Source organism: Musa acuminata, chromosome BXJ2-8, assembly GCF_036884655.1.
Source record: "Musa acuminata AAA Group cultivar baxijiao chromosome BXJ2-8, Cavendish_Baxijiao_AAA, whole genome shotgun sequence".
NCBI classification, from domain to species: Eukaryota; Viridiplantae; Streptophyta; class Magnoliopsida; order Zingiberales; family Musaceae; genus Musa; species Musa acuminata.
In genome coordinates, this window is record NC_088345.1 from 45,726,433 (window position 1) to 45,742,311 (window position 15,879).

General features: G+C 39.7%; 4 protein-coding genes across 5 annotated transcripts; 3 read left to right on the forward strand and 1 right to left on the reverse strand.

Moving 5' to 3' along the window:
• Positions 1 to 54: 54 nt before the first annotated feature.
• LOC103995339 (uncharacterized) lies at positions 55 to 8,901 on the forward strand. The gene is given in 11 exon segments (XM_065123339.1): positions 55 to 437; positions 690 to 790; positions 4,995 to 5,084; positions 6,317 to 6,384; positions 6,588 to 6,691; positions 6,762 to 6,814; positions 7,131 to 7,277; positions 7,374 to 7,459; positions 7,609 to 7,656; positions 7,659 to 7,730; positions 8,500 to 8,901. Coding segments are annotated over 11 exon segments (1,263 nt in total). The 5' UTR covers positions 55 to 125; the 3' UTR covers positions 8,682 to 8,901.
• A 200-nt stretch (positions 8,902 to 9,101) lies between these two features.
• On the reverse strand, positions 9,102 to 10,549 carry LOC103995338 (glucan endo-1,3-beta-glucosidase). Its single transcript, XM_009415906.3, is given in 4 exon segments — positions 9,102 to 9,641; positions 9,644 to 10,042; positions 10,045 to 10,095; positions 10,267 to 10,549. Coding segments are annotated over 4 exon segments (930 nt in total). The 5' UTR covers positions 10,340 to 10,549; the 3' UTR covers positions 9,102 to 9,234.
• A 275-nt stretch (positions 10,550 to 10,824) lies between these two features.
• LOC103995337 (acyl carrier protein 2, mitochondrial) lies at positions 10,825 to 13,158 on the forward strand. Its single transcript, XM_009415905.3, has 2 exons — positions 10,825 to 11,101; positions 12,717 to 13,158. The coding sequence occupies exons 1-2, from the start codon at positions 10,889 to 10,891 to the stop codon at positions 12,891 to 12,893; spliced, it is 390 nt and encodes a 129-aa protein (XP_009414180.2). The 5' UTR covers positions 10,825 to 10,888; the 3' UTR covers positions 12,894 to 13,158.
• Positions 13,159 to 14,400: 1,242 nt separating this feature from the next.
• Positions 14,401 to 15,723, forward strand: LOC135619687 (gibberellin-regulated protein 5-like). Of its 2 annotated transcripts, none has more exons than XM_065121941.1 (4): positions 14,401 to 14,871; positions 15,124 to 15,234; positions 15,339 to 15,372; positions 15,452 to 15,723. In XM_065121941.1, exons 1-4 carry the CDS (start codon positions 14,800 to 14,802, stop codon positions 15,631 to 15,633), a joined length of 399 nt encoding a protein of 132 aa, XP_064978013.1. In that variant the 5' UTR covers positions 14,401 to 14,799; the 3' UTR covers positions 15,634 to 15,723. The 2 variants fall into 2 exon arrangements, with proteins under 2 accessions (XP_064978013.1, XP_064978014.1); XM_065121942.1 differs by having other exon boundaries at positions 14,448 to 14,871; positions 15,157 to 15,234.
• Positions 15,724 to 15,879: the final 156 nt, after the last annotated feature.

Genomic DNA, 15,879 nt, shown 5'->3' on the forward strand with positions numbered 1-15,879 from the left:
CTTGGCGGCAGTGCGGCCAAGAACGAACAAACGAGCTCATCGGTCGACCGTTGATCCTTTGGTCTCGCTTTTGCTCTTAATCCGAACAAACCCTCCCCTCTCCACAGAAAGAGTGGGGAGGAGTGATGGCATCGATCTCAGCTGCTTCTTCCTCCTCTTCCTCTCTGCTGCATGTTTCCGCACTCGCCTTCGCTTTCCCCTTAAGAAGACCTCCTCCGACCTCCCTCGCCATTCCTGTGATCCGAAGGCCTCCGGTACCCTCCCGGTCCCGTCCAAGAACCCTCAAATGCTTCTCCCAGAAGCAATCGGTGCAAGAATTCAAGAGGCTTTTCTCGAACCTCAATCAGGTCACGATGAAGAGGGTCCCGTCCAAGAACCCTCAAATGCTTCTCTCAGGTAGCGTCACCAGCGGAATCCTTCTAGTGGCTGGCACCACGGTATGTAATTTTCCCTTGTGCTGCCGCTTAAATTTCCTTTTTATTTTGAGGAATGCAGGTTTAGCAACGCAATGTGGGAAATGCGATTAGCACCATCTGGCCCTAGTTTAATTCTTTAGAATGCTAAATTTCATTAAGAGTTCGTGATGCTATCATATGCTTTTAATGATGCATTGTGAGATCTTGTTGCACATTCCTGCAATGGATCGTTAGATAGTAGGGTTTCTTATCAGTTTTCCAATAATGCCATAGGTTGGTGCAGGTATCCTTGAAATTCCTGCAGTTACTCAAGAAGCAGGATTTTTGGCCTCTGCAATAACATGCATTCTCTGCTTGATACCGGACGGTATTTTGTATTTATAAATAATAAATAAATACATAATATATATATATATATAAATAGATATATAAATAAAAGATTATATATATATATAGAGGCGACGTCGTCAAATTTTTTTTTACATATATATATATATATATATCGAACGGTATATCGTTCGGTATATAGTACCATACCGTACCGAGAGAATATCGAAACTCCAGTATGGTATGATATTTCAATCCTTGAATAGAACATTAAGGAATGAGCAAATTACTAGTGCTACTCTATTATAGGTTATGAAAACGCCATCAAGGAACCTTCTTAGAGGTGCATTTTTGTCACATCCTGGATTATTATTATTATTATTTTATATATCTTTCCACACATTTAGGCCAAATAGATAAACATCATTTTATTCATCATTCATAAATATTTATTATAATTTATTTATTATAATCCATTTATTCATCGAATCATAAATAAAAAAGTAAACATAGTGATGTTAACTTCAAGAATCATCCAAGTGGCTTTACCTAGCTGTAGAGGAAGGTCCGCTCTCCACTGGAATCCGATTTAGTACTAGAGGGAGGCTGCTCTGAAAATCAAAAACAAAGAAAATTCAGCAACACTGAGTAGGAACCCCAAAAGTCAACTCAAAATGTATACATGATCAAAATTCAATCAATCATCCCATTGGCGTATATCAAGTACCCGAAGGAGCACTCCCCCAACAGCGGATGGAGAGGCTTTATCCTACAGGATGAGTTTGTGTTCTCCCAACAACGGATGGAGGCAAACTCATATTGCACTCCCCCAACAGCGGATGGAGAGGCTTTATCCTACGGGATGAGTTTGTGTTCTCCCAACAACGGATGGAGGCAAACTCATATCGCACTCCCAACAGCGGATGGAGTTGTGTCCCACACCCGCCAAAGTGGGGACACGTTCCTCCCAACAGCGGATGGAGGAACCGTCCAACCGCCACGTCTGACGACCCGCTAATCCCCAAAGGGAATCGCCCTACCTGCTCTCGGCAGGGAAATAACATAATCTAACACTGGTCATGTACATATTGGGATGAAATAACATAATCTAACACTGAGTAGGAACCCCAAAAGTCAACTCAAAATGTATACATGATCAAAATTCAATCAATCATCCTATTGGCGTATATCAAGTACCCGAAGGAGCACTCCCCCAACAGCGGATGGAGAGGCTTTATCCTACAGGATGAGTTTGTGTTCTCCCAACAACGGATGGAGGCAAACTCATATTGCACTCCCCCAACAGCGGATGGAGAGGCTTTATCCTACGGGATGAGTTTGTGTTCTCCCAACAACGGATGGAGGCAAACTCATATCGCACTCCCAACAGCGGATGGAGTTGTGTCCCACACCCACCAAAGTGGGGACACGTTCCTCCCAACAGCGGATGGAGGAACCGTCCAACCGCCACGTCTGACGACCCGCTAATCCCCAAAGGGAATCGCCCTACCTGCTCTCGGGAGGGAAATAACATAATCTAACACTGGTCATGTACATATTGGGATGAAATAACACATTTAAAATATTTTTTTTCAAATATCATTAATATCAAATAATACAATTTAGCTCTCAATTGACTTGAACTCTAGTTCAATCGATCCAATTAAACTCAATTTACTAGGACCTAACTGAACCGATCTCTAATCCTTATTTAACTGGTCTGGAACCACCCTAGACTAGTATAATTTGGACTAGATTAAGTTCAATTTAGGTTAAACTAACTTGAATAAGTCAATCAATTCGGAATCACCCTGAATTGATCTAAACTAATCGAGCCTAATTTAGTTCAATTAATGTTTGGGCTCAAATTCAATAATAATATTGGGCTAGATTGGGCCAGCCCATCTATTGGTCATGTGCATTATACATAACTGAGCATGTATCACACAAAGCTGGCCCAGCCCTGGCCCATGGACTGGTCATGTGCGTCGCATGTGACCGCCCATGATGGTTGGGCTGGGTTAGCTTACGGGCCAAGGCCTGACCCATGGGTTGGGCCTGGCCTACGAGTTAGGCCTGGTCTACTGACTATGCCTAGCCAATGGGCTGTGGCCTAACCTATGGGTTGAGTCTGGCTTATGAGCAATTTCAATCTAAGTAATATCTAATTTTATACCACAATATAAATTTATTAACAATATGAACAAAAATATAATAACACATTAAATGATAGATAAGGAGATAAACTTTAATACAAGGAAATAATATCCTATGAATAGAAATCATAACACATTAAAAGATAGACTGGGAGATAAGTTTTAATACAAGGAATAATCTTCTAAATTCAAATAAAAATCATGCTTTCAACACATATAAAATTTCAACATATTCTAGTCAAAATTTAAATCATTCAAAATAACATATTTTAAATTTTAGATCAAAGAATATCAAACAAGATTTTAGATAATATATTTTAATCTAACAAGATTTTTAATCCAAATAAGATTAAAGATGAACTGTAATGCTAGGAAATATCATATAAAACATATAAATTTTGAACATATTTAAATCTACAATAAAAACCTTAATCATGGGTCAAAGAATATTATAAAAACTTTAACTGATTACTTTAATATAAAAATTTTGATATTTAAAGAATTAATACATATTTTTAAAACTACAAAACTTTCAATAGAATCAAAATAAAAACTAAAACTTTTATATTCAAGAAAGGTAGGGAAACCTATCTCTTGTCAACAGGGTGTAACTCCTTGTTCCTTCCGCTGCCAGGCTCGACTAGGTGAGGAACGAAGGAGAAAAATCCCTCCCTTTAAATAGGAGGAGGTGAGCCTCTATTAAGGGAAATTAATTTTAATTTTCGTATTTATTTAATATAAATTATTTTCATTTAATATACTAACAAATATGATATCATCATATTTGGAATACTTACTAGTTATTTCCTTAATTCATATCAACAAACAAGGAAGTAGATTAAGATTTTCTTAAATTATAATAATAAGTAAGGAAAGAAAATCAATTCCTAACTTAAATATTTGATGTGATTACATATGTAATGAACCTATTCTCACTCAAATCCTTGATAATTTTTCTCTGGACCCTAAAATGCGAAATGAAAAACAAAAGAAATAAGGAATGAAGAAGTGTACCTTCTGATATACAATGACAAGCCACTAAGTCCCAACTTTTTGGGTAGGTATGGTTGCAGGAGTAAGGTTGCATATGGTGATCTTCCCTAGACTGCATCATCAGGAGCCTGTTGCCCTAGGCTGCCACAGTTTATCATAATTATCATCATATAATTTGATTTTCATACAAGTTCCTAAACTAAAAGATCATTATAAATGGAATCACAAAACCTTGTGACTCGCCTTCTGCAGTCTAGTGCATTGTGGGCTGTTCAGGATGTATTTAAGGGAGTTGGACCCACTGACAACACATGCTGCAATTCAGTGTTGGCCTTACAATCTGGTTCTGCTGGGACATTGTGATAATTAAGCGGTCCATTTGACTGAAAAAGATAAATTAATGAAAGAAATCCACCAAGGGAAAAGGAATTCGTGGATATTCCTTGCCGAGTGTGACAAAAAATGCAGAGTAAAAAAATAGATTAAATTGTTATGATATGGTTAGTTATTTTTTACACATTAATGATTTCTCATTTTCTCCTAAACTATATATTTTTTGAAAAGAAAATTTTAGACAATCAAGGTTCAAGACATCCTCTTTCTGATTGTGTAATTTATAAATTGTGTAAAAATAGGATGCACTTTAATTTGCCATTTTGTCTCACTTTCTGTGCAAATAAATCAGAACCTTATATGTCAGGACTTGGATATATGAATCAACTAAACCACTGCTAGTAAACTGTGGCTTAACTATCTTGGATCCCATTGGAGGAAGTCTTGGTCCACACAATTTGTTATAGAAGTGGGAACAAGGCTCATTAGAAAATTATGTTGCATATTGAGTCTAAAGAAAACATTAAGTTCTATGAGAACAGCTAAAGTGTGATTAATGGTTAACTCTTTCTTACTTGGTTAGTAATTGTAAAGCATATTAAAGCTAAAATGTTTTGACATTGCATTTTACAATACTGTCAGACTTCAGTACATCAAATATGTTAAAGCAATTGCATTATCTTTATCTAGATTTAAATCTTTTCATCTTCTTGTTATACAGTTGTACCTGTGCCATTTCATGGTCTTGACTTCAAGTATATTTCTGCAGCTGGTCCTACATATTTATACATTATGCACTCCTTGTTGCATATGTGGCTCACTCTTCAGAGATTTTGACAAATACCTTCAGCATTCCACTGTATGAAGACTCTTCGTCTAAATTTTATTCTAAGGAATAGTGATTTATTCTGTTTTCATTTATGTTATAAGAAAAAAAATTGAATAAATGTTTAACTAAAAATATAAGTTGCAGAATAATCATACTCCAATTGAACTTCCTTCTCGAGATTTTCCCTTTTTTGTATATCAGATGTTTGTTATGGCAGTACTATGATATTCATCTGTCTTGTCTTTACCTATTCAAGAACTGTACATTTTAAAGTTCTATCAACTCGGTTAGTTTGGCATGATAAGGGCTACAGGGGAACATATGGACCTATATGTATATTTAGCTATTAGATTATCAAGCATGTACCATACTAGAACTTACAGTGGTACAGTTAACTTTCTTTTTTCAACTGTTCATCTCATTTCAATTCAAGTAAACATAGTCAGCAAGTCTATCTTGTATCAGCTTGGTGATGATAGACATAAATGATTAAGTTGATTTCATAAAGCACATACTCATTATAATTACAAAAATGAACATTTCTTTCAAAATTGGATAAGGAAGAGGTATAATTTTAACTGCTTGTCAAAATTATATCCTGGTTCTCACTCTGTTTGAGCCTAATTCGAGTCTCAATATACTTATCACTTCTCAGCCAGAACAAAGACCTTCTTATCTGGTATGTTTCAATTGAAGTTTGTCTCATGACGAAAGTCAGGTTACTTGGTTTAACACAATGCTAACTACAAATTTTTAATAGTAGAATCCTGCTAGCATCTGTGATTGTTCTCAAGAGCAAAAGTTGATGCCATTTGCAAGTTAGTAAATGTTCTCACACTTTTTTTTAGGACATGTTTTTCTAGATCTATTTTATTCTAATGAGATTAGTTTTGAGATCATGATAGAGAACTTCTCTAGTTAAAAAGTTTCAAAATGCAAGGCCAGAAGAAGCTTTATGGAAAAGTGGTTGGAATTGCGACTTCCTCTCCCTACTGTCAAATTTCCTAATAACATCTATATTCTTTAAAAAATTGACCATTATAAATATTCTACCATGTCATGGTTGTCTAATAAGTGGATAGAGTGACAATCCTTCGAACTACCTTTCCTAACTGGTTGCTGCTTCAAAATTTCACTACTACATTTTCAAAGTAGACAATGTTCTGCCTCATAGTAGTTTGTATTGACTTTGAGGGGTTATCATCTTACTTCCTAACTTTTTATGTTTTAAAAGTTAAGTTATTCCTGCTGTTTCACTGCAGCCAGCGAGTTATAGGTGCAATAAATGGGTTTCTGGTGCTTGGCATCGTTGTGTCTTTTACATCTCTTGTGGTACTTATATCCCTCATAACATGATTGCTGTTTTATTTTCTTATTATTTTCATCTACAATAATTTTTTTGTTGTCTGAATTGACTTGTTCAGAACACATGGGATTTAAATGCTTAGACAATGATTTAAAATATGCCAGCAAGCTTATCATTCAAAAGTCAGGACTAATATGGCTCAATATTAATTGGGCTATGATTTATGTTGGGAGTCGCATCTGGAGGTTTGCAGTGGCAATCTCTTCGTCGGGCCCATTTTGAGGCAATCCCACAAAGTATACCTATAATTGCTCTTTCTTTTGTTTATCAGGTAAGTCCGAACTAGTCATATGTACTTACACACCAGACATGAGTAAATCTGACTTTTTTGTTTATTTCAGAATGTAGTTCCAGTTCTTTGTACAAACCTTGAAGGTGACCTGTCAAAAGTAAGGTACAAATATCTATAAATTTTTTCCTGCATTGTTTACTGGCATACTTACTTTTGCTTTTACTTATACGTAGAAATACATATCTGAAGTAGACTTCTTTCTTCGAAGTTTTTTATTGTCATAAGAGATGAGGATACAACATTTTCTCTGTCAAATTAAAAGGAAGTAGAGAAAATAATTTTATGTATAAGAAGATCTACTAATCTGGCAAGAAAAATGAAACTGCTTCTTAGTATTTGAATTTGTATCCGCTTCTACTTTATACTACTCATGATGATTTTGTTAATATGATATTATCCAGAGGCTTTGATATCACAGGACTGCAGTTGTTCTTGGCACAGCTATTCCCCTTGTTCTGTTTCTTATTTGGGATGCTGTAATTCTTGGGACCATTCCAAATCTAGATACAACTGGTGCCCTCACCGACCCACTGCAGCAGCTACATTATGAAAATGGAATAGTTGGAATAAGGTCCCCTTATTATTCTACAATCACTTTGTCTGAGTATTACAAAAATAAGTATGAGCCTGAAAACAATTTAACTTAAAATGGTGTTGTACAGCCGATTGTTGAGGTGTTCTCATTTTTTGCAATAGCGACATCGTACATTGGATTTGTTCTTGGACTTTCTGACTTTGTTTCCGACTGTAAGTAGATACTCTGACCTTCATCCATTCTTTATTTAGTCATAAATTGGGTAGCAAGAGATCACAGATATTTTACACATCACTTGTCAAGAGCTGTCATCATAATAAACAACTGCCATTTCTTTCTGCCACTTCCAGGAAACTTGCAGTGCTTAAACTACCTAGTGGCCAGAGTAAACCCTTGCCATACTTGCTAACTCACCACTGGTGCTGTCATTGCTTGATCCAGAGATATTTTTTAAAGCTTTGGACTTCGCAGGAACATATGGAGGTAAACTGTCTGTATTTTTTTTCTTTAAGTGTTGCAAGCACAAGTATAACATCGACAATGCAATGCATAAATCCTAGTTCCAGAGGAAAAAGTAAAATTTAGAATTATAGTCCATCAGCCTTTTTTTAGCCATTCGATTCTCCAATAAGTTCTCAGACTTCAGCTAAATCTGTGTCATACTTCAACTAAAGGCTCATGCAACTACTATTTCAACTTTCTGGAGTTGATCTAAGTAATAAGCATGCAAGGAAGTTTATAAAGACACATTTTCTTTCTTGAAGAAAAAAATTTCCTCGTGTTAGTTATTTCCATCAGGTTCTCTGTTTCCTAAAACCTGCATGAAATATACAAAAGAAATGTTGAATGAGGATAAGAAAACAAGAATAAACAGGCAAATGTCAGTTTTAGCTAGAGTTACTCAAGGAAGACTCCTTAATTTTAGACCAATAACCTGTTTTTTTTTCTTTTCTGACATCTTGGGAATCAAATGACAAAAATATAAAAGAAACTGGAGGTGCTTGGGAAGGACACTAGGTTATAATTGTTGCAACTCACTGAGGGATCCTTCTTATATCTAACCTATAAACTGTGATGCAATTTCTATCATGTTAAAGTCTTGTAATCGGCATACATTTACTCCAGGATTTTGACAGTGGTCTATGTTCATGCATTTTTAGATGTTGACAAGGTTTCTAAAGCACTAATTATTCATTCACTCATGCATTATTCATAATGAAGATACTGCTTCAAGTGTCTGTTCTACATCCAGTTCTGGTGCTCTTTGGAGTGCTTCCTGCTGCAATGTCTTGGTCGGAGAGATACTCAAAGTCATCTCTAACCCCAATTACTCCCCCGCTGGTACCTGGAGGCAGGTCTACACTAATCATTGTCACTGGTGGTGCCTTATTTGTTATCTTCTCAGAGATTCTAAAGGCTGTTATGCACCAGTAGTCACCTGCACCAGCAGTAGAGCAAATCTGAACTCACTTCATAGGTTTCACTTGGGTCCTATGAAAAACCCTCATTATGTATAGAGAATTTAATGAGTCTGATAAAATAACAACTGAGATACAGTCTGCTTTCTCTTCAACTGCATGGATGTAGCTATTTGGAAAGTGGTAACAATTCTCAGAAACAAGCTTCATTATATTCTCCTTGTTCTTGTTCAAAACTCTGGGGAAAATGAGAGATAGCTACCGATCACACAAGCTTAAACTGGTTTCTACTCCTCCTTGTGGCCAATGTTTTTTTTTCTGTATTATAGGTGTAGCTGGTTGTGCTAGTTGAAAGCCAGAGACAGGAAGTCAAATTTGGGAAGGAGAATATGAGCAATATATTATTGGAACCTAATTCTTGCATAAAACAATGAGATTGCTGAGACCAAGTAATGTTGTCAATGATGAATATTTATTGTTTAGCTTTCTCCAAAACCAGAATTCTCCATTCATTCTGCCTTGCTACTTTGTTGATGTACAGGAACACCTTCATCAACGTCGGCATAGATTTAGCTGAAGCTAATAGGGTAAACAGGTTGCTTATTGGGATGAAACATGCCAAACTTCTGTTCAATTCCTGAAGCTTTCTGGTTCTCATCAAACATCTCATATAAGTAAGTCTCTATCGCCCTTCCCGATCTCCTCGGCGTTCCTCCTCCAACATGCTTGATCAAATTCTGGTTGTACGTCTTCGCATTACTGGCAGATGCTGCAGTTCCACCTGCCGACGGCCAGCCGCTCTCAGACACGACGATCGCCACATCCGACCCTTCCACCTCTATAGCTGCATGGACTGCGTCGACGATCGCATCGAAGAGGTTCCGGTAGCCGAACTGCCCGTCCTGCACTACAACACCGGGGGCAGTGAACAAGGCATAGGAAAGTGAGACCTCGTTCGGGTTATCTGCATAGGTGAAGGATACACGTTGACGAAGAGTGGAGCTGCATTGCTCGCCAGGAACTGCAGTATGGGACTCAGGTATGTCTTCGCAGCAGAAGAGAAGGCGCCGGCGGAGGGAGGATAAGATGATCCAAGGACACCTGTGCTGACTGCGGTCGAGACTTTGATCTGGTCCTGCAGGCCAACCGAGGAGAGTGCGCTCTGGATGTTGCGCATGGCAGGAAGGACATAGCGTGCCAGATCTCCCGGGATCACCTCGTTCCCCACTGCTATGTATCGGAAGGTGACGCCGGGCCAGTTGCCGACTACGTTGCTCTGGACCCAATCACTTGCCGTAGAAGGATCGGAGGCCAGCGATTGGAGGTCTTCATTGGGAACGCCCATGAGGACCTGGATGTTGGAGTTCCTGACAGATTGCAGACACCGATTGATTGCTCTCCTGAAGTGGAGTTGACTGGAAGATTGGTATCTGATGTAGAAGAAGATGGTCATACAGAGTGGCCATGGGGTAAGTTTTGGAAGCAGACAAACTCTCATTCAAGCAATTCCATCAAAGTTGCATTCTGATCAAGTAATATATTTCTGATAAATACTTTTCTCCTTTCCTTTTCTACAGACGAGAGAGAGGGGGAGAGAGAACCTGTTGGAACTGCCACGAGGACCGAAACCACCAACGCAAAGCCATCGATGGAGAGAGCACCTCTGGTTGCCATTTCTCTCTCTAATTGCCTGTGTCGATCACAAACATGCCCCTGCGCTCTTATGTGAAGGTTTTGTCAGAGACACTCTTCTCTCAGATCTATGACTCGGACAAAAAGTCAAGACGAGCTTAGTCTATCCGCCCAGTGTTTGGCTGCTCCCAGATTCCAAGATGACGGCTCGGAGGTCTTCTTTCCCCTTCTTCCTTCCACTCTCCTCCACGATCATCGTATGCCATAAGCAACCAAAACTGGTCGGCATTCTGGTAATTTCATGATGGACGATAAACAATTCGATTTGACTCCTTCTCCTAAATCGGTCAATTAGTTCGACGCGTGAGTTGACTCCAAAATTCAAGGAATAACTCGGTTGGTTAGAGCGTGTGTCGGTTAACCACAAGATCGTGACGGTTAACCACGGTTGAGTTCGCTCTGAGCAAATATCTCATATGTCGAGGGTGTATCTGTAAAATCATTCTCATTAACCCTAGTCGCTCCCCCCCCCCCCCCCTCCCCCCGTTCGTTTCTGCCACCCCCAGACTGCAGCATTCTCTCGCCCTCTCCATGGCGGCAATGGCGGCTGTGAGAAGCGCTCTCCTGAGTCACTTGAGGGTGAGAGTGGAATCCCCGACGGCGCCGGCGGTGGCCCTCTCGTTCGTTCATATTTTCCGCCGCCGATTCTCCAACGAGGTGATGGGCTCCTTCCTCGACAAGTCTGAGGTTGCCGATCGGATCACCACTGTCGTCAAGAATTTCCAGAAGGTCGACCCCTCCAAGGTGCACTATCAAATACCTCTTCTTTCCAAGTTTGATTCGAATCCTATGTTCTACCTTAGGTCTTCTGCCTATGAGATCCCCTGGTGACGAATTCTATTGCGCCGTTCATCTATTTAGGGTATCTGCTGATGGTAATCTTCGTTATTATTGGTTTGATTGTTAATTGGAGCTTGAATTGGATGGTTGTTTGTACCGATGCATGTGAGCCTGATGTCTAATATTGCATTGTGTGAGGATCATTTTGATCGTTCTTCTTCGATGAAGTCTGCTGCAATCAATTTTAAGACCCAATTTTGCTGTCATTATCTTTGTGTAGGATGGGAGCTCTAATCTCTCCATCTTTATCCTGGTGATTTACGTTGTCGATTGGCTTATATTGCAGCAGCCATGAATCCCACCCTTCCATTTACACTAGGATTTAGTTGGCATGTTCTCGTTCAGACATGATGAGCATATGTTTTTATTGACTTTCCTCTCTGTGGTTCGATGAGTTACTATTAGGCGTGAATAAGATTTTATGGTGCTTAAACCTTCTGCTGCCAAACCATCTAAAAACTGAAGCTTCTATATCAATTTGCACTGACCAAAACCTAAGCTTTATGTCAATTATGACGTGAGCCCAAATCCTCTTCCATCACCCTGGGCGTAACGAGGACTTGTGCAATACCATTAAAAGGAGCCAAGTTTGAGTCTAATAAGCATGGTTCAGCGTTAGATAGGTAAGAGAGCCTTTCAACATCTTGACTAAGAAGTAAAAAAGAACAAACAAGTATCAAATGAGAATATCTAACTTGGTTGGTAGAACAAACCTGTAGTTGAAGACTCCTACCCTCCTACGTGGTTCTGAATACAGATAAAGAGTCCAACTTACCTATGAAAGAGTACGGGCAGCTCAATCGTAGGTGGAAGGTAGTGTAAAAGAACTTTCTCAAGACCCTTCCTCGTATTAAGGTTAGTTAAGAAGAGGACTTAATCGAGTTTCATCACTAGTTTCTAGTAGTAATGGTAAAGATTTTTCTAAAAAAATGTCTTTGTCGTCTGCTTATTGGTTTTTATTATTACTTTTTATAGCTGATTTAATTGGTCAAAATAGTCCTTTTTTTTAAACTTTAGTAAGTGTCATAGAGTTTTAATATGTGTGTACATAAGTTATAGGTAGTATATGTATTATCAAAGTTCTTGAGGTCTGACAATATTTTCTACCAAAACCCTGTAGATATATATTTGATCGAGTTGTAAACCTAAGGGCTAATTGTTGGTTGTTTTCTTCTTGACCTTTGCAATAAAATTAGCCTAGTCGATAATATGTTTAAGCTCTTTTTCCTACTTGTAACTGGATAAGTGTTTGTTAGAGGCATCACTTACCAATAATTTGGTATAGGAGCAAAACCAATCTAGCATGACCTTCCAACGATCTTCATCTTCCCAGACATTCATGGAGATCTATGCCTGGTCGTGCATGAGTTGCCACCTTTGGCAACTTATATCATACTTCCAATGCCACTGCTGATGATGGCATACCTATAAAATTTAGTTTCCTATTTATTCTAATAAATTTCAGCCTTTTTTGACTGGGAATCCTGTCTCGATCTCTTTTGTATACTGGTCTGTGTAGGTCACACCAAATGCTCATTTTCAGAAGGACCTTGGTCTTGACAGTTTGGACACTGTAGAGATTGTGATGGCTCTGGAGGAGGAATTTGGGTTTGAGATTCCTGATAACGAAGCAGACAAGATTGACTCAATAAATGTTGCTGTAGACTTCATTGCCTCGCACCCTCAAGCAAAATGATACGCCAGCCCATGGCATTGTGTATTGATCTCTTCGCTTCTTTGTATGACCTGCATCAGGAAGTTTTTTGTCTTGATGACTCCATTTACTTTGGAAATTTAAGTTCCATCACATAGCTACAAGCTTTATATTTGTCGATGGTTGTGTCATAATTTTTGTTAATTCCCCCTTTAACCTATATGAAGGTGCTTTTGTGATCTTTATTGCTCTCAAGGTGGAATAATTTGGTATTTTATACATATTCTAAAGCAGGCTTTTTCTACCAGTCTCTGATTGTGTGAATAATTTTCTATTCTGTTCTTCCACAGTGGGTATTTGGCCAAGTCCTGAATGGGTTCTTTGAGGTTGGCTTTGGATTATGTTACCTTGACCACATTCTTAAATGCAAGTATCTTGTTAGACATAGTGCAATTGACATGCCAAGTCTTTGATCTGGCAATTTCTATGTTACATAGATATAACATAGCTCATCTGGGATCATGATAACAGATTAGGTATCCTGCTCAGTTATGGATTTGTATCTGGGCACATTTCCAAATAAAATCTATATATTCTTCGAAACAAAGTTTTCCATATTTCTCTCTCTAAATTTAAGTTTAGCCATGGATGTTGAAATACTACTATATCGAGGCATCATGATTCAAGAATCTTCACTAGATGATTACCAGGATCATAAAATATGACTTTTAACTCAAAAATTAAAGCACAAACGTTGATTCTTATTGATGTTGCAATTGATCAAACTTGATAGGATCATAGTGGATGATGATGAGTCTAAGCAAAGGGGTTGTGGCCAACCCCATTTGCTAGCTTGCTCGGCTTGCACAAGTTTGGCTTGTAGTCATACGGGGGGGGAAGCAACGATCGCAACCAACACCCTCCAAAACAAAACATGGTCACGAGCCGCTACAAACAACGCCGGTCGGCAAAATATGGTACTGTGTGTGGCTCCAAACTCTGTGCTGTACTCCCTCCTCCCCACTCCACCCCAACCCCAATGGCTTCCCCATTCACTTCACCTTGGGATTCAAGTACCAAAAACCTCCATATGGCGAGAGGAAGAGGACACGAGCAGCATCTTCCCAAGCAGAGGAAGATTCCAAGGTTCACGAGAGGATTTGAGACACAGAGTGTCCATGTCCTCTGCTTACATGTTTTCACAGGTCATGTACAAGGGAGGAAAGCTATGGAGTGTGGATTGGAGGCATGTGAAGCTTTCATGTGAGGGCTTCCCCCACTTGCTCCGGCTGTTGCTGCTGCTCCTCCACATGGACGATGAGACCATGTGGCTGGTGATCTCTTGGAGTGTTCTGAAGTACCACTTGTCTTTTTGTCTTGGGTTTGGGTTTTCCTGATTCACTGATGATGAATTGTGTCTCATTCTAAACCGGAGAGCATTTACTCTCTCTCTCTCTCTCTCTCTGTATGACATACATTGATTCCTCACTTGTTTGATGCAGATGGTCTGTGAACTGGAGTTCTGATACAAGGCAGGAAGATACTAAACCTTGGCCTGGCACACTTCATCATATGAAGGACTTAATTACAACAGATTTGGAATTGTGGGATCGGAAACAAAGATCAGAAAACACAGTCTAAGAGGGAGTCCATTCATTCATCAAATAGAATGGATCGAAGGGAACAGACAGTGACAAGAACAAGAAAGAACGAAGAGTGACAGGGCCACAATTTGCATTTCACATGGGAATAGGGACTGACTGCCGTGATGGCCACAAGACAAAAACACATTTAACTCGATCATCTCAAATTTGATTGTCTCTGCTTGTTAATTATATACAGCCAGGTCCAACAGCCTATATAAGCCAGCCCCAACTTCCAACTCCTGCAACCTGAAGGAGGAGGCTACCTTATCACTTTCCCTTGTCATCTCTACTAGCTTGTAGCCATGACAGTGGAAAACAGAGTGGCCATTCTTCTGTGCATGGTGGTGCTGCATTGTTTGGTCATCCAAGCCCAGGTATTTCCCTCTCTCTCTCTCTCTCTCTCTCTCTCTCTCTCTCTCTCTCTCTCTCTCACACACACACACACACACATACACACATTTTAGGTTTATGATTGTTTTGATGGATACTGTAATGGTAGTTCAACATGAAAACATGACAGTGAATCTTTTGGGTCTGCTAAGGATAAAAAACGAAACACCATTGACATGATTAACCTATCACTTAAAGAAGTTGATTGACACTTACATAGCTGCAGTAGTTTATAGGTGGTGACGCGAAGGTTCTTATTGGTGGTGCAGGGAAGGATTTCTCTGGCTCCCACTGCCCAACCGGGAAATCCTCTCGGCCCAACTCCTCAGCCGATCAAATTCCCCATGGTAAAGCCAAACATTTCTGTTAATCTATGGTCCAATCACTGCCATTGCTGTTGTTCCAGTGGATGGGTGCATACTAAACTTGGACAGCCTTGAACTGATTGCAGTATGGAGCCACACCAGGGAGCCTCCAACCTCAAGGTACGGAAGAGTCTCCCCTTCTTGATTCCAGCTTCAGCCTACTTGCAATGCCAAATCATTTCTGTCACTAATGCCGCAGAATGCTCGGGCCGCTGCGCCGGTCGGTGCTCCGCCACCGCCTACAAGAAGCCCTGCATGTTCTTCTGCCAGAAGTGCTGCGCCAAGTGCCTCTGCGTGCCGCCCGGGACGTATGGCAACAAGCAAGTCTGCCCCTGCTACAACAACTGGAAGACGAAGAGAGGCGGTCCCAAGTGCCCCTGAGATGACATATGCCCGAATGCTGTGCACCCACTGCTTCTGAGTCTGTATGTGCTTTGCATGCCTCCGTGGGTAATAAAGGTGGCTTTGAGACTGACGAGTGTTCATGCAACAGTACTTCAACGAGGAGACCTCCACCATGAACTTCTCATCCAGTTAATCTTGCTTATGAACTGATATTTGATCCTACTAGGAAACAAGTTTCGGAGATGTGACATGGAGGACTTGTGGTAGGTTGGATTGCATCTT